We start from the raw sequence: 24,773 nt of genomic DNA, 5'->3' as shown, positions 1-24,773 counted from the left end.
GCCTATGTATAAAATAGGGCTAAAGTGGTTAATGCATGTTTTTAACGTTATAATTTATATCTACAAAGTAACTAGTAACTAGTAAGTTTTCAAATAATTGTAGTGGAATAAAAATTTGCCTCTGAGATGTAGTGGAGTAGAAGTAAAAGTATAGACAATTAATTGGAAATACTCCCGTAAAGTGAAAGTACCTCAAAATTGGACTTAAGTACAGTACTTGAGTAAATGTACGTAGCTACTTTACACCACTACCACAGCGTCACACATAAGTATCAAAAGTAGCAGATCCACAAGCTTAAAACGCGGCGCGAAGCGATACTTTTGCTACATTTGAATTTTAATCCTGAAAAATAACTGTCGGTTTCCACCCGACAGGGACGATAAGCATTAGATCACGGACCCCCCTTTTGATTTTTATCTCTGGGACCCTAAGCGTTAATTTAACAAGTGTACAAATCCATTTGTACACTCAAGAACCCCCTCAAGGACCCCCACGTCGAGAACCATGGCGATATAGATTGTTTGATGAGTCACTGGTTCAACAGTGGGTGCATTTTAACACCCACAGATGTTTTTTCTTTTTCTTCAAAGGCTCAGCCCAGGGACCCAGAAGCAAGCTGTGGGAGAAATGTTACAGCACAGCACGGCTTAGCTTAGTTCTTGTAGACAAAAAGAGCCAAAAGTCATGTTGATGGTTATGATATAATCATAATAATAAGTTGGTCCCTACTCGTTGGGGTGTTTTTGGTCACATTTGCACATATACGTGAAATTTGTCTTTTGCATTTACCCATTCTCAGTGTTGGGCAAGTTACTTTACTTTAAGTAATATATTACTATTACATATTACCTTCCTTTTAAAGTAATACATTTCGTTACATATTACTGTCTGAGCAACAGTAATATATTAATATTACATATTACTTTTTAGTTACTTAAAAAAAATAAAAGCTAAAATTGAACAATTAAATAATCTAGATTTTGTATTATTATTATTAGCCCACAAATAATTTTTGGAAATTGGGACACAGAGATGGCAGATGGGCAGGCATTTAAATTATAAGATATGATTATAAATTACATTAATGAATCAATTTATTTACTTAAATTAATCAATTCATAAATAGACATATATAATAAAGTATTAAACATACCTAAACATTGTACTTAAGTACAGTACTAGGGGTGGGACGATATGAAAATTTCATATCACGATAACTGTGGCCAAAAATATCACGATATACGATATTATCACGATATTAGCGCGTTGCTTATGAAATCCTTAAAAATGTTTTTGCATTTATTCATTAATTCTGATGAAAAACACGACTACATTATGCTATTGTTAGTCACATTTATTCAACATTGGGTTTGGACACAGCTTTCACTTAGAGCAAAGGTATTATAATATGTTACTCTCTACCTCCCCCTACAGGCTGGTTGCGAACGCGGGAGGAGGCGCGGCGAAGCCGCGCCTCCGACCAAGTGGAGCTTACTATGTAACCCTGCTTGGGTTGTGTCTCTGTGTCTCTGAGTCTCTGTGTCTCTGTGTCTCTGTGTGCACTGCCTGTGTGCAGCTCCTCTGAGATAAGTAAATGTCCAATTTAGACGTACCATACATCAAATGAAAGGTCTTTGAAAACTGAACACACCTGTCAAGGTTGCGTTTAAGCCCGCCCCTTCCCCCGGAAGCCACGCCCCGGAGAAGGCTCCTAAAAACTCCCCATTGAAACCCCATGTTAAATGAAAAGTGCCCGAATCGCTCCCAAACTTTTTCTACCCCCCCTAAGTGGGGGTCTACGAACAAATACATCGGGCTCGGATTTTGGCTCCGCCCCCCGGAAGTGGGTGAAACAGGCACTTCAAACACTTTGTTGAATTGTTCAAAAACATTCCAAGTTTTTTTTTTGTGAATTTGTATTTTTCTAAGATGCTCCTTTTAACGCAGATTAAAAAAAAAAAAAAAAAAAAAATTATTGGTTACTTTTTTTTTAATATTTTTTTTCATTCTTTTTTTTCTTTTTTTGCGTTCGCTTACCGCGTTCGCGCGTCTTACTTGTATTATAATATGTGACTCTCTACCTCCCCCTACAGGCTGGTATTATAATATGTTACTCTCTACCTCCCCCTAAAGGCTGGTATTATAATATGTAACTCTCTACCTCCCCCTACAGGCTGGTATTATAATATGTTACTCTCTACCTCCCCCTACAGGCTGGTATTATAATATGTAACTCTCTACCTCCCCCTACAGGCTGGTATTATAATATGTAACTCTCTACCTCCCCCTACAGGCTGGTATTATGATATGTTATTCTCTACCTCCCCCTACAGGCTGGTATTATAATATGTTACTCTCTACCTCCCCCTACAGACTGGTATTATAATATGTTACTCTCTACCTCCCCCTACAGGCTGCTATTATATTGTTACTCTCTACCTCCCCCTACAGACTGGTATTATAATATGTTACTCAGTCTCTACCTCCCCCTACAGGCTGGTATTATAATATGTTAAAAGGCCAATCAAAAAGAAGGCCATCAAATAAAACGATGATTTTTAAGTCCACGGAAATAATTAATTTAACTTGAAGTTTAAGGATGATTTAATTTTAATATAGTACAAGAATAGTGTAACTATCTGTAAAATATAACCCACATTAATCACATTATAATCACAGATTAGAGATTTTATGTATTTTCCCCTATTTTCTGTATTTTTCACTATTTAAAATATAGTATTTCTTCATTTTTAATAACCGACAGAGAGTCAGAGACAATATTTAGCCTACTGCCTATGAATTTCATGGGCCTGGGTAGGGCCACCTGGCCTGGCGGAGATCTGCCCTGTTGCGCAGCACCACAGCAGCAGGTGAAGGCAATTAACTTAAACGAGGAGCTGCGCAGCAAAAACGGCTCAAACTATGTCAAACTGTCACGTTCTAGCTGCTGAAATAAACTTCCCATTTGGATCATTGTTGACAAAGGAACAGAACATGGATATTGTTTGCAAAAGGATTATTTATTTATTGTCCATCAGAGCGGTGAGATCACAGCTTCTCTCTGCTTTTGTATGATATTGATAGCCTAATCTTTGGATCTGTTTGCAGTTATTAATTTGTATTGCTGTTGATCCGACGTCAGGTTTTCTCTCTCTCTCTCCCTCCCTCTCTCTCATGCGCCCGCGCACTCTCTCATGCTCCCCCCCTCTCTCTGTCAAAAGTGTTGCTTGGCTTCCGCGCATTATAAACTGGAATATAGGCTTTAAATCCAACCTATCACTGGTTATGTGCAGCGTTTCACTTGATATTGAATCTCAACCAGAGAACTGGTGTCTACCATTACCATATTGACAGAGGTGCACGCTGTGCGTCCTGGCCGTCTCCACGCATCCATTCAGTAGCCTACAAGGGACAGCGAGGCGAGTGCACTGACTCGCTGCGACGCTGCCTATTACATTACACCCGCCTTCTTTGGAACTGTATCCGGTGCAGTCCACACACATATATATATGCATGCTCACAGCTGTTTCCGTTTCCTTTGATTCTCTCTAGGCCGGATATGCAACCTGGCAAAACAAATGGACACCAAAATCTTTTTCTGTCGTTTTTTTTTTTTTTTCGCGATAATTAGTAACGTAGTAATGTAGTGTCATCTTACTACTATATTACAGCTTCTCCTTGTAGTAATGCGTCATATTACCCGTTACCGCATTTCGGTAATATATTACGTAACGGCGTTACGTTACTAACGCACGTTACCCAACACTGCCCATTCTATAACTACTAGGAGCAGTGACCAACATTAGTAAGGCGCTCGGGGAGCAATTAAGGGTTGGGTGTCTTGCGTCTCCTGTGTGTCTGTCTGTCTGTCTGTGTCTGAAGCTAATTTCACAAACCGCTGGACCGATCAGCATAAACTTTGCATTTGTGCTGCCAGGAGGCCAAAGAAGTACTGAAAAAAAGGTTTCAAAGCAAACTTGCTGGCATTAGTCATAAATGGACACCACCGCGAGTTTGACCGTGTTCAGTATGCCTGGAAACCCATATACTGTATGGAGATAACTGACATACCCAGGTCTGACATCATAGACCCCCTCCTGGAGCCCGTACTGTATATGGAGGCAACCGAAACATCCAAGCCTGACATCATAGACCCTTATCTTTGGGCATGACCGACATCGGGGCTCCGTATATGGATATGACTGACTCACAGCGACATCATCGTGATGGCACCAGCACCGTAGCCAACGACATAAAAAGGCAAAGGAATCTCAGGGGTGGATTAAACCCATTGGCGATACCCAGAGACATCAACTACCTCTAACTGGCTTTACAACCCAGATAATCACGTCCCACAGATTCGTTGCCACTAATTCTCCTTCTCCCTCTACTGCCAAGGGGCATCTCGTTTAATTCTTACTTGGACACCATCACAGTGGGTCTGGGCTCAGGTTTAGACAACCAGTCAAACCTTTGGTCTTTTATAAGTACCTTATTTCCATGTTTAATACTTTTTACTCATACTCATAAGCTTTACTTGTGTACGAACTGTACCTACAGTATACCTGTTTGTTCAACAAACCGAAATAAACGATAACAAACTAACTGGGCCAATGGACGGGCCAATGGACGAGCCAATGGACGAGCCAATGGTCGGGCCAATGGTCGGGCCAATGGACATGGACTATGTTCCCACAGAGGAGGAGAGAAGGGTCTTCGAGGAATGCAATTGGGAAAGCTTCATGTACAGGTCTGTGCCCTATTCACTGGTGAGCATGTCCGTCACTCAAGTCCTAATCGCTCGAGGAACTCTGACCGCATCTCCGAGGTTTGGAGCTCTACCCAAAGTTGCATTTGCAGGACTCTGTGGCTACCTGGTAGGGAAGATCTCTTACATAAAGACATGCCAGGAAAAGTTCAAGAGGCTGGAGAACTCACCAATGGGAGAAGCCCTGAGACAAAGGACGAAGAACTATGAAGATAATTATGAAGTCACCCAAAAGCCTGAGACCCCGGTCAAAGGTGCACCGGAGGAGAGGGAGCCTGACAAGCCTCTGCCTAAGAAAGAAGTAAAGAACATCTACGGAGACATCTGGGAGGAATGAACGTGTATTCGAGCAATATCTTCTATGTATTAATTCAGTGGTTCTCAACCTTTTAAGCCCGCGACCCCCTAAAACCATCATATTTGAACTTCATGGGGACCCCTCATCCTGACAAGCACTTGGAATGTAGGAGTTGAGGCATTACATTTTGCTTGTAGTTGCGTTTCGAGGCGTTGTGAGCTTGTAGATCGGCGATTTATTTTTTTTGCCTCTTATATCATTTGACAATTTGGTCAATGTTTGACCAGTTTTTACAGTTGTTGTTGTTACTTTTGATGCAGCAATGGTCTTTCTCTTTTCTTTGTTTTTGAGGTATTAAAAAGGTCTTAAAAGTCCTTAAATTGTCACTTCACTGTCATCTGGGGACCCCCCCAAAAATCATGTGGGGTCCCGACCCACAGGTTGAGACCACTGTATTAACTCACCAAACCTGTATTTATGTATGTAGTGTATGTAGGCTATGTACAGTATTGTATGTATGTATGTATGTATGTATGTATGTATGTAGGCTATGTACAGTATTGTATGTATGTATGTAGGCTATGTACAGTATTGTATGTATGTACTGTATGTATGTATGTATGTAGGCTATGTACAGTATTGTATGTATGTATGAGCGTGCGCGTGTCCTGGGCATAACTCGGGCACCGCCTGACCGAACGGACTCAAACCTGTCTGTCTATGCGGACGACTCTTTTTTCCTGTTGGGAGTGGTGTGGTCACCAGCTTCCCTGATTGGCCAACAACACGACCCGTTGGGTTATAGCTGAACAGCCGGGCGATGTGGCACAAACGTGATGCAAAGCATCTCATGGCTGATTGGCTAACCTGACCCCTCAGCTTCACTGATTAGCTGAGCTTTGCGTCACCATTCAAGTTCCCCAATGTAAGTGGTGTTGTGTGAGAAAACATGATATAAGCCTGAGACTCAGGCACAGTGTTGGGCAGTAAGTAATGAGTTACTTAATAATATGTTACTCGTTAGCGGTAGCCTGGTTCCAGACAAATCTGCCATTGCGAGAAAAAAAATTGCCCTTGGCAGATTAGGTCTGGCCTCTCTCTCCCTCCGAAGTTGTGAGGGACCAATCAGGGCCCAGTATGCAAATATGCGGCGGGTTTATCACCAGAGGCATTTTTTTTTATTTGCCCCTCGGAATTGCAGGTTCCACACAGAGATTCCAGACTAATATCTACGCAGTGATGTTAGTCTGGCCATGCCAGGCTAGTGCTGCGGTGTGTCTGTCCAGAAGACATGTTGCAGATCCGTGGGGCAGCGCATTTAAACGGCAGAGTAGGAGGTTGTCACATGCGCAAAAAATAACAGATTTACAAGCTATCAACACTGTGCGATGGTACAGGATGTTAGCTTGTAGATCTGTTCTTCTTTTTAAGCATACGCCATCACTCAAAGTTATGAAGTAGGTGTAGGTCTGGTCGGGGGTCTGACGCAGGTCCATGTTCCTCCGTGCGTGGATCACAAACAAAGCCATGTACAACACTACACTACGCATACTCTCAACACTTGGAAGTATCGTCATTATTTTATGTTAGTTTGTGTCAGTCAAAGATACAAACATTGTTGTCCATCGTAAACTTTGTGCGGGCAGCATCTGCTAATGGCTTTCAGCCATTGTCTGTCGTACAGCGAAAAATAGCAGATCTACAAGCTTGCGACGTGTTTGAGCTTGTAGATTGGCTATATCTGTTTAGTTCTGCTGTTAGCTTGATTTTTGACTCCTGTATAAGGACAGGGATGTTTTTAACCTCATTTTAGAAATGACTTTAGGGCTGTGTTATTGGTTTAGTATTGTTATTTATGTATTGTTTTTATTGCGTATTATAATTTATGGAGCACCCCAACCTAAGTTCTTCACAGTGCATGTACTCGTCATACACCCGTGACAATAAATCTCTTGAATCTTGCATTTGTTTATAGCAGGATGCATTTTTCCACATCAGTATGTTCTGGAATGGATTAATGTTTATGAGAGTGAAATGAACGCCACAGGATGGCCACATGAGGTTCCAGATCCACATTGGAGCCACGCCGTTCCCATGTGATTCCCGAGATCCACAGGATTTATTCTAAATAGCAGCCTTCTGCAATGATGCCGGCAAAGTCTTATACCAGTGATTCTTTCACTTTCATTCTTTTTCCTTTCAAGGACCCCCCGTTTTACATGCATTAGGCCACTGACTACCATGTTTATCTCTTGTAAATTAGATGGCAGGTTCATGTGTTGACCTGGCATCCTATAGTTTGTATAGTGTACAGATTTTTTTAATTTTATATTATACTGTTTATGCTAGGTTCTTGGTTATCTGATCCTAGATACTGAAGCACAACACTGTCTTTGCATTTGATGTACTGTATGTGTTTACCTTGCTTACTGTAAATCACTCTGGATTAAGCGTGTCTGCTAAATGCCTAAATTGTAAACAATTGGACCCCAATATACAATTGTAAAATCCTCATTGTTAATTCAACTCTGAGAGTGTACAAATGAAACCAAACCCTTAAGTGATTCACTGCCAATCACGTAGATCTACGCGAACCTATTTAAAGCCGCCACGTGCCAGTCGCGTAGATCTACGTGAACAAAAAAAAAAAATCCAATTTGACCCTTGCAAAGACCAAGGAGATATGATTTTTTGAAGATCTAGACTCCTATCCACTTCCTTGTTAACTTAAAACTTAAAAAGTCTGTATCTCGGCTCCTGAGTACTTTTTTTTTTTCAATGAAAAATCTCTGGCACTGGCTAAAAAAATATGAAAATACCTCCGGCAGTTAATGGGTTAAGGGTGACAGACCCAAAATGGTCCTTTTGGACCCCCTGGTGGTCCCCGGACCCAACGCTGAGAACCAGTGGGTTGAAACATTGGCACGTTCATGCTCAGGGGCTTTTGCAGTCATATGGCTGGGATTTTCCAGGGTGTGAACTTATACATATTTAATATTGCCCATCAAATGGGCTGTTTTAGTTGCAATTTTCAGCACTCCACTTGTTCTATGATAAAGAAGATTACATTTTGCACTTAAAAGAAACATAATATATCCCTGCCTTATGTACCGTGCACCAGTAAACCTGGTAGGAGAGTATAGCAAAAGGTACCGAGGCTGACTGTGGGCCAGGAATGTAGCTGTCAGTAGCCTGCAGTAAAAATCTGTCTGGACAATGTGAGTTACAGCTGTGAAAACGTATGCGCAATCTGGGTATTGGAGCTCCCAGTGGCAACATTTCACTTTGGATTACCTTAGACGGAGACTTTCTAGATCAAAACATTGCCTTAACCCATTAAGACCGGGAACGCATCACGTGTGTCATGTTTAGATTTCTTGGGCTATTAACAAAATAGCAGATATACAAGCTCGTAGCGTGGCACAGAGTGCCTGTAGATCTGCTTGGTGCAAATCTTTGAATATAAATGTTTTTTAAAGTGAACATTTTTGACTCAAATCTTTGCTTATGGGGGGATTCTACAAATGTCTTCCAAATCCCAACAGTTTTTTTTATTTTTGTATTATATTTCTATAATATCAGTGGTTCTCAAACTTTTTTCATATAAAGGACCACCTAAAATGTTGTTCCAGGGACCCCCCAGAAGCAAAGATTTTAGTTAAAAATGTTCGCTTTAAAAATATATATACATTCAAAGATTTGCAAAAATGTTCATGATTTTTCAAAAGAATAGCAGATCTACAAGCTCGTAGCGCGGCACCGAGTGCCGCGCTACAAGCTTGTAGATCTGCTATTTTTGAATAGCCAAAGTATAAAATAATGGTTGAAGTGGTTACTGTACACCAGGGGCGTCGTTACGCGGGGGCTTCGGTGGCTATAGCCACCAATGCTTTATCCAAAGCCACCAATAAAAAAATAAAAAATAAAAAATAAAATATATATATTTTTTTTTTATGTTTTTGAATTATATATCTATAACCCTAACCTAACCCTACCCCTAAAACCAAAATAAAGTAACAAAAAACGGGGGGAAAAGTACCCAAATCTGCGAAAATGCTGTTGCCGCGCCGTTGCCTGGGGGGCTAAGCCCCCAAACTAGTAGAGACCTAGCAACGCGTCTGCTGTACACAGATGCGTTCCCGGTCTGAATGGGTTAAAGGTTGCTACAGCTTCAACCTGGAGTGGGTGAAATGTTTCTCTATTTTCTGCCACAGCTCTTACTTTCAAACAGAAAAACAAAAGGAAAAAAACAAAACAGGGTTTCCCAGAGGAGGGACAAAGCAGGGGCGGTTTGTTGAGAAACATAATGAGAGAGACAAGGTTTCTAACCGATGACGGCGTGTACGGGCTTCCTCTGCGAGGGCTTGTGGGTGAGGAGATCAGGCAGCCGCTTGAAGACGGAGAGCGCGCCGATGAGCTGGGCGCCGACGCCGTTCACCAGCTGGGCCAACTTCTGCAGCGTGGGGGAGAACTGCACCTGCGGACACCAACACAAAGTAACTAAGTACATGTACTCAAGTACTGTACCTATAAAAGTACATTTTTGAGGTGTTTTTTACTTTACTGGAGTATTTCCAATTTGCAGTACTGTTACTTCTACTCCACTACATCTCAGAGGCAAATATTGTACTTTTACTCCACTACATTTATTTGAAAACTTTAGTTACTTTGCAGATATAAATTATTTCATTATAAAACATACATTTACCACTTCAGCCCTATTTTATACCTAGGCTATTTGAAAATAGACGATCCACAAGCTCACAACGCGTCGCATCGTGACGCGTTGTGAGCTTGTAGATCTGCTATTTTCAAACATTTTAGTACTTTTACTTTTGGTACTTTAAGTACATTTTGATACCAATACTTTTGTACTTTTACTCAAGTACATTTTTAATTCAAGACTTTCACTTGCAACAAAGTACTTCTACATTGCAGTATTGATACTTTTACTACAGTAAAAAACAGTACTTGTTTCACCAATGACTTTCACATACTGTAGTGTACACACACACACCCCAAAAGAAAGAACAAAAACAGACACACACACATGTGAAGCGCATCGATTCTGTCGACGTCCGGGTCTGCAGCGATGAGATTCACATTAACCTCGCTGCAAAATCAATGTCCTGTAGCCTGTGGGCAGGAGAAGGCCAAACACATCCTCTCCTCTTCACCAGCGGAAAAAGTCAGGCTCCTGACTCCACCCCCCTATCTCTTTGCAACGCCATTGATTTTTATGACATGAAGACTCATCCCGCTCCCTTGTCCTATATAAGCCCAGATGGTTTTATCAAGGCTGCATGCAGGCTGTCTGGAACCATCCCCATCATCATGCTGCTGGCTCACACATACACATGTACTGTATGCTGTGCATACACACAAACACACGCAAACAACTACATACTGTACACATGTGCACGTTTGTTGAAACACCTAAACAGACACGCACGCACGCACGCACGCACGCACGCACGCACGCACGCACGCACGCACGCACGCACGCACGCACGCACGCACGCACGCACGCACGCACGCACGCACGCACGCACGCACGCACGCACGCACGCACGCACGCACGCACGCACGCGCACACGCACACGCACACACACAAATGCAAATAACTACATACTGTACACATACGCACATTTGTTGAAACACCTAAAAAGACAGTCTAACACACAAACACACACACACACACACAAATGCAAACAACTACATACTGTACACATATGCACATTTGTTGAAACACCTAAACACACACACACACACACACACACACACACACACACACACACACACACACACACACACACACACATGCAACATTATTTAAACACATCACAGACATATACACACATGTTTAGAGGTAGGATCCATGCAAACAGCACTGTCCTGAGCAAATAGTGTGCAATAGTGTATTGTATTTTTGGTACTATTCGTACTGATATTTCTATTGTTATTGTAAAGAGATAGTTCACCCCAAAAATGACTTCCCCAAAATGACTCTTTTTTCTATCGATTAGTCACCCCATTTTTGTGTTTTTGTCACATTCCTAAGCCAAATATTTGATGACCGGCAGCGGTTCCGGTAGGAGAAACAAAATAGTCTCCTTTGTGTCTCCTACCGGAACCCACTGCCTATCGGCCCGCTGGTCATAAAGATGATTGGCTTAGGAATGCGGGGAAAAAAAAGTCTATTAATTCAAGTCTCCATGGGGTGACTAATTGATTGAAAACTGATTTTTTGGGGGGTGAACTATCCCTTTAAACACATCACAGACATATACACACACATGTTTAGAGGTAGGATCCATGCACACAGCACCGTCCTATACAAATAGTGCGCAAAAGTGTATTGTATTATTTTGTACTATTCGTACAGCTTTTTCTACTGTTATTCTAATGCTATTTTTCTTGCAATGTCGAGGAGCCGAAACCCAAGAACTGTACTCTCCTGTCCTTAATGAGATGAGACAATGAAGCATTGGTTCTCAAAGTGGGGTCCTTATTGGAGGGATTCAAGGGGGTCCCGTCCCCAGCAAAGGTAGTCAACATAGCGTCACAATCATTTTAAACACTTTATCCATTTATACGTTGGCTATTCAAAAATAGCAGATCTACAAGCTCGCAGCGCGTCACTTCGTGCCGAGCTGCGAGCTTGCATCTCTGCTATTTTTGGGCGGTGAAACCGCCCCTGTGAGGTTTGGATATTTGCACCCCCCAATCCTGCGCTGTGATTGGCCACCAGTGTACCCCCCTAACCCTGCACCGTGATTGGCCAATCACAGTCTATTCAGGACTGTGATTGGCTAGTGAAACATGACACATGTGCATAGCCCTATAAATAGGACTATGCACTTAAAAAAAACACATTTATGTGTTTTTTTAAAGTGAATCACACATTGTGGGTGGAAAGGGTATTAAAAAAAAACACATTATTCTTTTAAGTGAGCTTCCATCACCGTGATGACCACTGTTAAATAACAACAGTGACATAGTGCTCCAATTCCACATGCTGTGATTGGCTAGTGAGACATAATGAAATTATATGTTTTTTGTACATGATTGGTTGACTCCATTCAGTATTGTGATTAGCTAGCAAGACACCGCCCACTTCACACTGGGTGTGATTTTTTATTTATTTGTTTTTGAAAAATATAAAAAAATATATAATTTAGATTTTGTTTCTAACACCAATCTTCTCTTCTGGGGGTCCCCGGCACAACACGTTTTCAGATGGCGGTCTGTGGACAAACACACATCAATTTGGGGGGTTCTTGACTTGACATGAATGAACTTGGTGTGGCAATGAGCGACAGAGACCAGTGGAAGCAGCTTGTGTCACAGATCTCGAGGGCACTCGAATGATGATGATGATGATGATTGTCTTGAAAAAAGTTTGAAAAACCACCGCAATAAAGAATTTGGAATGTCTTGTTTGACACTGGGTGACTGGCGAGCCTCCCATGTTCTGTCTGAGCCGGTGGCTCTCATGCAAAGCATCCAGCATGCATGCATGCATAAGGCATGAGTGATGTGTGGCTCCTCATTCCTACAAGGCTGGGTGTCCTCTCCTCTCTGTGATGGATAATGCTATCTCACTATGTACAATATGTCCTGCCCACACAGTCCTCCTGCTGGCCAGAGTGTGTGGGCGTCTCCGCGTGCGCGTTGACACGTTTGTGTACGAGTTTGTGGTGGGTGGTGTGTGTGTGTGTGTGTGTGTGTGTGTGTGTGTGTGTGTGTGTGTGTGTGTGTGTGTGTGTGTGTGTGTGTGTGTGTGTCACTATACACTATCACTATACTTGTGAGGGCAACATGTCCATACAAGTATATTTGATTTATTTGATTTGCACAACAGTTTATTTATACATAAGCATAACATGATAGTTCTTTCCATGGGAAAGTTGACAGTATTAGTTGTTGTGCCGGTGAGGTAAGACACCCTAGGGGGGGCTTATGCGAGTACCTCACCGTTTACATTACGTGTAATTAGATTTATTTAATATTAAAAACAAAAACATGGTAGAAGTATATAGTAGAAGTTGAGAAATATAAATTGTACGGGTCATGTTCCTGTTCCTCACAAGATAAATGGTTGTGTTATGGTTGAGGTGGAGTTAGGCTTACAATCAGGAACAGATTCAGGTTGGGGGTTAGATATAGGATGTATAGGTATTTACTGTAGAGCTATAGGCTTAGGTTAGAGTTATAAGGTTATAAGGTTAGAGTTATGCTGCATGCACTGGTATCGCACACCAAAAATATCACAACTAAAAGCTGATCTTCGGCCGTCCTAAAATGTCGATGTCCTCACAAGTACAGTAATACAAACGTGTGTGCGTGTGAGTGTGTGTATGTGTGTGTGTGAGTGTGTGTATGTGTGTGTGTGTGTGTGTGTGTGTGTGTATGTGTGTGTGTGTGTGTGTGTGTGTGTGTGTGTGTTTGTGTGTGTGTGTGTGTGTGTGTGTGTGTGCGTGTGTGTGTCGGACAAGGACAAATGGCTATTCTCCTGTTCCATCACGCCGTACAGAGTGCAGGGTGCTGACCCGTCTACACAGGACTCTCAATGTGACTCAGACCTTGGAACCACAACAAAAAGACGGGGCTTTACGCGCTGAAAATGGATGAGTTTGTTCTGCTCCGAAATATGAGATTCCTGTCTCGTATGTGCATGTCTCGTACGTGCATGTGTGTGTGTGTGTGTGTGCGTGGTAAGCTATGTGTAGTTGTGTATGTACACACCGAAAATAGTGGATCTACAAGCTCACAACGCCGAGTGCTGCGACGAGTTGTGAGCTAGTAGATCAGCTATCTTTGGTGCGGACACTGACGTTTAATCAAAGGGAGTGTAAGTGTTATTATTTCATTAAATCGAGTGTAAGTGATATTATTTAATTATATCAAGTTTTTTTTGTTAATAAGCTAAAGCTCTATATTGTGATAGTAATCATTGCTATAGAGTGATTGGTCATTAACAGAGGTCTCGGTTTCAGTTACAAACTTCAACCAATCAGGAGAGAGACACCCACTAATATCCTTTAGCAGCTTATGTTCCAGGTCCAATTTTGTCTCATTTATTTGTTTAATCACTTCCAATTTCACTTGTTTATCCTGTATCCTGTAAGAGTTCTCTCCTGGTTGGAGAAAATGGATATCCCAACCTGAACATGTATGTTCAGACCCCTGTTACTGAACAAATACTCTATGTCTATGGCAATGATTACTATAGGACTATTAAGCAGTGGTGGAAAGTAACTATATTTACTTAAGTACCATACTTAAGTACAATTTTTAGTTATTTGTACTTTACTTGAGTAATTCCAATTTCCAATACTTTTCCTTCTACTCCACTACATCTCGGATCCAAATATTGTACTTTTACTCCACTACATTATTTGAAAACTTTAGTTACTCGTAACTTTGTAGATTTAGATTATTATTACAAAACATGCATTAACCACTTCAGCCCTATGACCATTTCGGCCATTTGAAAATAGCAGATCTACAAACTCTACAATGCGTCGCGATGCGACGCATTGTGAGCTTGTAGAGCTGCTATTTTCAAAATATTTGAATACATTTGAAAACTTGAAATGGGACATTCTGCATAAAGAGTACTTTTACTTACGGTACTTTAAGTACATTTTGATGCCAATACTTTTGTACTTGTCGAATTCCGGAATTGTACTTGTATTTCTATATTGCAGTATTGATACAGTACTTTTACTCAAGTAAAAAATTTGAGTACTTTTTCCACCACTGCCATGGAACACTTTCTTTAACAAAAAGTCACTTACTGCACCTTTATGTATAATCAAAATCAGGCTTGGCCTGAGGGAATGACCTGACCCCCCCGTGCTTTCATTACCTATCACCACATTCCTTATGCAGAGCCTCACCGTGGTGGCCTTTTCCCTGTGATAATGTGTCAGCATGTGGTGCATCCAATCCTTCCTGCAAACTGCAACCCTGCTATCTTTCAAGCTTGTGCACACGTGTGTGTGTGTGTGTGTGTGTGTGTGTGTGTGTGTGTGTGTGTGTGTGTGTGTGTGTGTGTGTGTGTGTGTGTGCGCCCTTTCCCCTCTGCTGTCAAGGTCATCCTAAAAAAAAAACACCAGAACCAAACAGCTTTATTGTTCCTTTCAAATTGACCTTTACCTGAGGATAGATAGTGAAAATCCACTGCCTAACCACCATGCGCCCCCACTTCCCCCACAACACACACACACAAACACACACACTCTTTCTGAACCTCTACTTTCCTTTGCAGATGTTATTCCTGAACTGCTGTGGTTTAACAGATATCCGCACCGCAACCTTAAAATCCTGTGACCTTGACCTGCTGATGGTTGGTAGGGAGGGAGGGAGGGAGGGAGGGTGTGTGTGTGTGTGTGTGTGTGTGTGTGCGTGCGTGCGCGAGTAGGTGGGAAGTGAGTTATCAGTATCAGTCAATATTCCGGACGGAATAAAGATAAAGATATCCGAGCTCTCGGCGTGTGTCGCAACTTGACACGCCGAGAGCTTGTAGATCTACTATTGCCAGAGGTTGAGATTCAGTGTAGAGGGGAGAAAAAAAAGGAGCGGACCAAGTACAGTATAAAACCCTGGGGTACCCCGGCCAATAAAATATGGTTTAAGTGGTCCACTTAGCCTTGCCTACTTGTTGTCAATTATTTGTACGAGCTCCTGTTTTATTGGATCTTGTTTATTTGATACTCTTATTTGTTTTAGCTCTTGCTCATTTGATTTTCCTATTTGTCTCATCTGTTTAAAGAGGTGGTGCCATGGTTTTGCACTTTTTCTGTTTTTCATGTGTCTATGAGGTTGATAGAACTTCATTAAGCCCCCCGGTGGTGTTTTTATGGTGTTTTATGTCTTCTCTGACTATTTGGAGTTTCTTCCTGGAGGCTGAAACCTTGAGGGTCAAAAGTGCCAATAGAGAAACAGGGGCATTGTGACATCACAATGCCATACCCTCCCCCTCATTATCATAACACAACAGGTGTGGGCATGAGGAGGAGGAGGGACTAGGACAGGTGGGTGGTGCTAAGGTGGTGGAGGAGGTGCTAAGGTGAGAACCAGGTATACTTAATGAACTGGAGGCGTGTCCACATAAAAACAACATTTTACACTTACTGTACACTTTTTTTTTTTTTGAAAAAAATCCTTACATAATAATAATACCTTATGATCAGGTTTTAAGGTTGAAAAATATCATGGCACTCCATCTTTAAGAAAGTAGTAGGCTGATATATTGCACTTTTACCTTAGTGCTAATACTCTTAGTTGCTTGTTTTAGAAGAGAATGCACTTAATACTTCTGGTGATTAGTAGTTTCGTTCCCTACCTATGTTGAATGCACTTATAGCAAGTCGCTTTGGATAAAAGTGTCTGCTAAATGACTGTAATGTAATGTAATGTAATGTTAAAAAGCCCATGTGGGGTGGGGGTGGTCTTTGAGAGCACATGGTGCGTCACCTTTGCACTGGTCCCGTCGGCCTTGGGGCGCAGCACCACCTCCACCCTGAAGACGGGCTTGGGCGAGGTCTTCTTGTCGCCCGTGACGGCGCGGCAGAGCTCCTGCATGGAGCGCTTGACGTTGAGCCTGAGGGCCTCCTCCACCAGGCGGTCCATCCTCTCCGTGTAGGTCACCCAGTGCTGCTGGACCTGAGGAGAGCCACAACTCATTAGATACAGCTATACACAGACTTAACCCATTAAGACCGGGAACGCATCTGTGTCATTTTTACATTTCTTTGGCTGATGGTGCCTGGTGGTGGTAGCACGCAATAATATATATAATACTCAATGGTGAGCTGGGAAGGAGATTTATCGCCGGCATTATCCCGGGAGGTTTTGGATTGCGCTCTAAACAGCTGGCGTACAGTATCCTCCGATCTTATTGCTTCAGGCAGTCTTGGTGACGTTGTGCGCGTTATTTGTCATTGAATGAAACGGTTTGATAGTTAAATTAAGTGTTTTTCCATCTACCGTATTAGTGACTAAATATCGTCTCCTGTTCAGTCCAAGGCTTAACCACTTAAACCCTATATATACTTAAGCTTAAAACCCACAGGGCGAGCTTTATTTTTTAGCTCATTCTGCATCCAGACCCTGGACTGACTTGACTTTTTTCCACTCTCAGGTGTTAAGGGGATAGGTCAACCCCAAAATGACTTTTATCTATCGATTAGTCACCCCATGGAGACTAATCGATTGAATTCATGGATATTTTTTTTGTTTTTGTCGCATCGCTAAGCCAATTATTTGATGATGACCGGCAGCGGTTCCGGTAGAAGACACAAAGAGTCTCCTTTGTGTATCCTGCCGGAACGAAAAGTAAAAGTGCTCATTGTGCTGAATGTCCCATTTCAAAATGTTTTTTAAAAAATCGTTTGAAAATAGCCTATCTACAAGCTCACAATGAGTCGCATCGCAACACATTGTGGGCTTGTAGATCAAATGGCCGAAATGTATATAGGACTTAAGTGGTTAATGTATGTTTTGCAATAATAATCAAAATCTACAAAGTAACTAGTAACTAAAGTTTTCAAATAATTGTAGTGGAGTATATAATAATATTTGCCTCTGAGATGTAGTGGAGTACAAGCTGGGTGTCATAGGGCTTAAGTGGTTTTCAATGAATATAATATTACTTTCAGTTATAAAAGTGAATCTAGCGTGATGGAGCCTGCTATGCTTTCTAGTAAAGAGTTGTAAATTGATTGTGGACAGATCACAATTATTACCGTCTAGTAGTCACAAGTCAGAACTATTTCATTTTCACAATTATTGTGATAATAATCAGGATTGTTTCCATTGGTCTGTATAAATGAATCTATTGAAATGTTTTCATACTTCATATTCTCAAACATTTTTTTAAAATTGTGAAAATAGCAGACCTACAAAACATGTTTGAAAGCATAAGATTATTACCGGTTATTTAATATGTTCCGATGTTCAATGCCAAAAAAAACACTATTAAATCATTAAAGGGATAGTTCACCCCCAAAATGACTTTTCTTTTTATCGATTACTCACCCCATGGAGACTTGAATTCATGGATGTTTTTTTAGTTTTCGTCACATTCCTAAGCCAATAATTTGATGACCGGCAGTGGTTCCGTATGGAGCCAAAAAGGAGACTCTTTGTGTCTCCATACAGAACCACTGCCGGTCATCAAATTCAAGTCTCCATGGGGTGAGTAATCATCGATAAAAAAATGTTATTTTTGGGGTGAACTATACCTTTAATCGCAAATATTTGTATGACAATGAATAGTCAAGTGAAATGTCATGAGATGTACCGGCCGTACCTCGGGTCCGTCCGTGCGGAAGGGACCGTGGACTTGGTTCATCAGGTTGACGATGTCGTGGTGCGCCGACCGCAGTCTCTGCAGCTGCCTCTGCCGGTAGACTTTCTGCTCCTCCTCAAACTCCAGAGCCCTGACAACCCAAGATGGTAAACAATGAGTGAATAGTGCTATAACAACAGCAGTTCTTTTTACATGTCAAGGACTCCCAAATTAATTAATGTATGTATTTGGCCCCCATCTGAAAATATATGCTGTTTTGCCAGGGAACCCACATATGAGAAAGATTTGTGTTAAAAAAAGAAAACATTTCAAAAATAGCAGATTTAAAAGCTGAGAGCTTTTAATCCGATTTTTATGCTATATTAACTCGATGTCAGCCACTGTTCAGGATCTTGGAATTGGTGGTCTCCTTTTTTAACCCATTTAGACCGGCAACGCAACTGTGTCAAAAATAGCAGATCTACAAGCTCATAGCGCGGCACCAGCTTGTAGATGATCTGCTATTTTTGAAAAATCGTGAAAATTTGTGAAAATCTTTGAATATATATATTTTTAAAGCGAATATTTGTAAAATATTTTGTTCCAGGGACCTCCAGAATTAAAGACTTGAGTTGAAAATGTTGTTTAAAAAAATATATGTATTAAAAGTTTTTTTCTTCAAAAATAGCAGATCTACAAGCTCATATAGCGTGGCACTTGGTGCCGCGCTACATATTGAGCATATTGAGCTACATATTGAGCATATTGAGCTACATATTGAGCATATTGAGCTACATATTGAGCATATTGAGCTACATATTGAGTATATTGAGCTACATATTGAGCATATTGAGCTACATATTGAGCATATTGAGCTACATATTGAGCATATTGAGCTACATATTGAGTATATTGAGCTACATATTGAGCATATTGAACCACATATTAAGTATATTGAGCTACATATTGAGCATATTGAGCTACATATTGAGTCTATTGAGCTACATATTGAGTATATTGAGCTACATATTGAGTATATTGAGCTACTTATTGAGTATATTGAGCTACTTATTGAGTATATTGAGCTACATATTGAGTATATTGAGCTACATATTGAGTATATTGAGCTACATATTGAGTATATTGAGCTACTAATTGAGTATATTGAGCTACATATTGAGTATATTGAGCTACTTATTGAGTATATTGAGCTACTTATTGAGCGCGGCACATATTTCATACTTTGGCATTTATTGTATAGCCAAAGTACAAAATAATGGTTATAGCTCAAATCTAAAATGACACAGATGCGTTCCCACTGTCTTAATGTGGCTCCAGCAGAGCATCACGCTGGGCCAGTGAAACAAACAGAAACCACGGGGGATAATGCTGCAGCTCCGCAGGTGAAACTCTCCTTGATCTTTAAGCGATCTCAGAATGGACCCAAAATGTTTGCGTTTCAACAAAGTGAGATGATGACACAATCATTATCACTGCTGGATGACTGTTATGATGAACTGTTTGTTTTTCGCTGTAAAGATGACGGATAAAATAAAGTAAAAACATACGGGAAAAATACAGACTTCAGTGTGCTATAATCTCCATAACCCATTAAAAACGGGGAAATCATTTTAGATTTTAGCGCTGGCTATTAAAAAAATAGCAGATCTACAAGCCCACAGCGCGTCACTTCGTGCCGTGCTGCGAGCTTGTACATCTGCAATTTTTTTTAAACATTTTGATGATCTTGAAAGTGTTTGAAAATGTTTTCTCTTCTTCTGGGGGGTGGGGGGGGGGTCCCTGGCACAAAACATTTTCAGATGGGGGTCTGCGGCCATATAAATATATCAATCTGGGGGTCCTTGGCACAAAATGTTTGAGAACCACTGATTTAGAAGGCAATCGTAGAATCGGCCTCAGGTGTTAATGGGTTAACCCATGGGTTCCCAAACTTTTCAGCCCGCGACCCCAAAATAATGCGGCCATTGACTCGTGACCCCACCTAACCGTGGAGGTAATTTATGCACATAAACTTGCACGTTCGGTGCACATTTGTAATGAATTTAGTATGACTTTTGACTGTAGGACAACTACTTGTACTGTTAATAATCTTGTTAATATAGAATTCAATCAATCACATTTACAGTACCTAATGAGATGGGTAAAATGTACTATTTGTAATCATTTTTAAATTGAAATACATTATGTTAAAAAATATAAAAAATAAATGAAAAAGTTATCAAAAAAACACGGCCCCTCGCGTATTAGGAGGGCAGTATGAGTCACCAGAACCAAGGACGGGTGTTTTTGATGAATCTAACATGTTAAAAATTGAGTTTGAAGTTATAATAATAAAAGTTTGTACAGTAAAGGAAGGGGGGCGTGTCTGATAAAATGAATATCAAACATCTAAATACTGAATCAAGCAAATTAAAAACTGGGGGGCTCACAAAAGACTGAGTAGACGATAAAATGACCCAAAGTTGTTTTGAAAGTGAAATATCCCTTTAAGTACAGTACTTGAGTAAATGTACTTAGTTACTTTCCACCACTGGAAGCCACTGAAGCCAGTAGTGGTGGACATGATCTATATATCTATATACAGGTACCGGTACATAACCAAACTACTCTAGTTTGTCTCAGTTGGAGAGAGAACACCCTCTGTATTTTTTATTCACAGTCCTAGTAAACTGTCACTTTGTTGAAACCCCAAAAATAACATGTTTGTTTGCTTGGTTGGTTTAACGCGGCCTTTCACAAACAAGGCGCCAATGTGTGAAATGAGCTTTTAAACGGATCGTTACCCGAAAGGAAAAAACTAAACTAAAATGTTCTTGTGTTTGGCATTAACAAGCATCGGCAGAATGCCCTGTGTGGGTGTTCTCTTGATTTTCTTATAAAAAGCTTTTTTTTAATGGGGAAACCCTAAAAACGGCATATATATAGCAGACAGTAATACACTTGTGATCAAATATGCTGAGACAAGATGGGCTTTCAAAGGGTGCTGATGAAAAGCCCACCTGAGAGGTAGTATATCCGAGAGGCTCAATAATCATACCAGACAGACTTTTATTTTATTTTATTGTGTGTGTTATATTTACTAGGGGTTCCACGCAGTTCCCTCATGTGCAGTGGTGTAACCTAACTAAGTACATTTACTCAAGTACTGTACTTAAGTACAATTGTGAGGTACTTTTACTTTACTGGGGTATTTCCAATTACATCTCAGAGGCAAATATTGTGCTTTTACTCCATACAATTATTTGAAAACTTAGTTACTAGTTACTTTGCATATATAAATGATTATATTATAAAACATACATTAACCACTTTAGCCCTGTTTTATACATAGGCTATTTGAAAATAGACGATCTACAAGCTCACAACGCGTTGCGAGCTTGTAGATCTGCTATTTTCAAACATGTTAGTACTTTTACTTTTGGTACTTCAAGTGCATTTTGATACCAATAGTTTTTGTACTTTTACTCAAGTAAAAGGACTTTTACTTGTAAAAGAGTCTTTCTTTAATGCAGTATTGATACTTTTACTTAAGTAAAAAATGTGAGTACTTTTCCCACCACTGCTCATGCATCTGTGGTTACCTGTACACCGTCTTGCCATCCACTCTAACCAATAAGGTTTCACTGATCTGCCGACAATGGCTGGAGATGGCCAGGTTGGCTGCCTTGTACCTATCCACAATGGACTGGACCTGCAGTATGGAGAGAGAGGGGGAGGGGGGGGGGTTATATAGAGATAAAGTGGTAGGGTGGTGGTAGGTCCGGGGACCCCCAGGGGTCCTCGGGTGGGTTCCAGGGGGTCCCCAGCAAAATGAGTTAACATAGCGTCACATGTCAACCACTTTATCCATATTTGAATACGTTGGCTTTTCAAAAAATTGCAGATATACAAGCTCACGGTGCGTCACTTTGTGCGGCACTGCAAGCATGTACATCTGCTATTCTGTGGGTAACTGGTACAAAACATTTTCAGATGGGGGTCCGCGGAATAAATACAATTTATTTGGGGGTCCTTGACAGAAAAAAGTTTGAGAACCTATGTGGTAGAGAGTGAGAGAGAGAGAGAGAGAGAGAGAGAGAGAGAGAGATGGGGGAGAGAAAGAGGAGACAGAGTCGAAGGGAGAGAGAGAAAGAGAAGAGAGTTTGTCAGTGACAGAGACAGTGTGTGCAAAAAAGCACAGGGGAGTAAGAAAGAATAATGGAATAGGAAAAAGTTATTGGGGCTTGGAAAAACAGGACCCATGGGCCCCCTATAGGGTTTGACAGTGCACTGTCCTCTCCTTCCACCCCCCCCCCCCCCCAAAAAAAAACACCCACCCACCTTTCCATGCCAAAAAATATCCTCTTTGCTTCTCCTCCTCCTCCTCCTCCTCCTCTCTCTCTGTGTTTCTCCAGATCTGAGAGGAGGCTCATTACATAGGGATATCATGCATCTGACATCTCCAACACGACAAGAGCGTCTCACATCCTCCCTCCCCCTCTCTCTCTCCCTCTCTCTCTCTCTCTCTCCCCCCCCCCCCCACCCCTCATGGTTTGAATTACAACAGAGAGGCCTTATCCTGACAGCATCGGGCCGACGCACATCCGAGACTTTCCTGTTCAATTTGCCAAAGCACAGAGCAGGCTCTCTCTCTCTGCATGGATTCAGGCAAAAGATGCCCGTCTCTCTCTCTCTCTACCTCCCTCTCTCTCTCCTCTGCTTCCTCCTTAACCATATACTGTATTCTCTCTCTCTCTCTTTCTCTAATTCCAATGGAGAGTAATATTCAGCGCTCACTCAACATTCCAGATCCGAAGCGCCGATCTCTGGGATTTTAGGGCTTTCAAGGGGATAAGGTACAGCGTGCGGCATTAAGCCTCCGAGAGGGAATGTTTGTAGCAGGGAAGAACGGGGGGGGAGGGGGGTGGGGGGGGTTTGGGGGGCGACTGTTCCCAGTCACTTTAGATGTCTTTTGCAGATTCTCTCTCTCTATATATTATCTGCATTCTCTCTCTCTCTCCCACTCTGCCCTGACAGATCTCGACATCGCCTGGACGGACGCTGACCTGGCCTTTAACCCATTAAGACCCATGAGGCCCATTCTAAACAACTTCTGAAAAAACTTCTGTTGCTGTATATCAGTGGTGCTCAAACCTTTTTCATGTCATTTTTAGATTTTTTTTGGCTATTAAAAAATAGCAGATCTACAAGCTCATAGCGCGGCACCGAGTGCCGCGCTATGAGCTTGTAGATCTGCTATTTTTGAAAAAAATGTATTGCTATTTTTAAATATATATATATACATTTTTAAAGCATTTGTAACTCAAATCATTGCTGCTGGGGATTCTAACAAATGTCTTCTAAAATCCTAAAGTTTTTTTTTTAAACGTATGGTGCTCAAACCTTTTCATGTCAAGGACCCCCAAAATTACATGCATTTGAGATCAAAATATATAAATATTCAAAGATTTGCACACATTAATGTCCACAGATCTACAAGCTCATACCGCATACCATGAAGTGACGCTCTATGAGCTTGTATATCTGCAATTTTTTTTGAATAGCCAAAGTATATAAAATGACACGGATGCTTTCCCGTATTGAATGGTTTAACCCCAGGAAGAGGGGAGCCAGTGGTGATCTCTGCCAAGGAGCGTTATGTGTTCATTAAGGCATGGCTCAACCTGCGTCATCTTGAGCTGCCCACTGGCACTGCATCTTAACCCATTAAGACCGAGGACGCATCTGCGTCTCATTTTAAGATTTCTTTGGGCTTAAAAAATTAAAAAAAATGTTTTAGATTTTTTTTCCAAAAACTGTTAGGATTTAGATTTTTTTTAATTATCGTCTCAGGTCTTAATGGGTTAAACACTCATTTACACACAGGACACCAAAATGTGTTGTTTGCGGCGAGCGGCACGGCCGTACAATGAACTATCATTGAGGATGAATCACTCATAACCGCCTGGCAGTGGTGGAAAAAAGTACATTTTTTTTTTACTCAAGTAGAAGTATCAATACTGCAATGTAGAAATACTCCGTTACAAGTAAAAGTCCGGTATTCAAAGTACAAAATTATTGGTATCAAAATGTACTTGAAGGACCAAAAGCATAAAGTACTCATTATGCAGAATGTCCCATTTCACAGGTTTCAAATGTATAACATGTATAAACATCTTTTGAAAATAGCAGATCTACAAGCTCACAATGCGTCGCATCGCGACGTGTTGTGAGCTTGTAGATCTGCTATTTTCAAATAGCCAATGGCTAAATAGGGTGAATATATGTTTTATAATAATAAACCAAATCTACAAAGTAACTAGTAACTCAAGTCTAAAAAAAATAAAATTGTGGAGTAAAAAGTACAATATTTGCCTCTGAGATGTAGTGGAGTAGAAGTAAAAGT

At 41.1% G+C, this 24,773-nt stretch overlaps 1 protein-coding gene across 1 annotated transcript in view; it reads right to left on the bottom strand.

Annotated features, from left to right (window-relative positions):
* Positions 1–24,773, bottom strand: part of dnah2 (dynein, axonemal, heavy chain 2) — a gene marked incomplete at both ends in the record, with an annotated part of 428,475 nt that overhangs the window by 308,988 nt on the left and 94,714 nt on the right. Inside the window, 4 exons of the mRNA XM_080450915.1 lie at positions 9,397–9,544; positions 16,552–16,740; positions 18,389–18,518; positions 21,970–22,079. Of these exons, the coding sequence (XP_080307041.1) occupies positions 9,397–9,544; positions 16,552–16,740; positions 18,389–18,518; positions 21,970–22,079 (577 nt within the window). The remainder of the gene's footprint in view (positions 1–9,396; positions 9,545–16,551; positions 16,741–18,388; positions 18,519–21,969; positions 22,080–24,773) is intronic.

The sequence above is a fragment of the Gymnoscopelus braueri genome (assembly GCF_963280865.1).
Source record: "Gymnoscopelus braueri genome assembly, chromosome: 15".
In the NCBI taxonomy this organism is placed as follows: Eukaryota; Metazoa; Chordata; class Actinopteri; order Myctophiformes; family Myctophidae; genus Gymnoscopelus; species Gymnoscopelus braueri.
The sequence above is the reverse complement of the archived record's forward strand: the minus strand, read 5'-3'. Positions and strand labels throughout refer to the sequence as shown.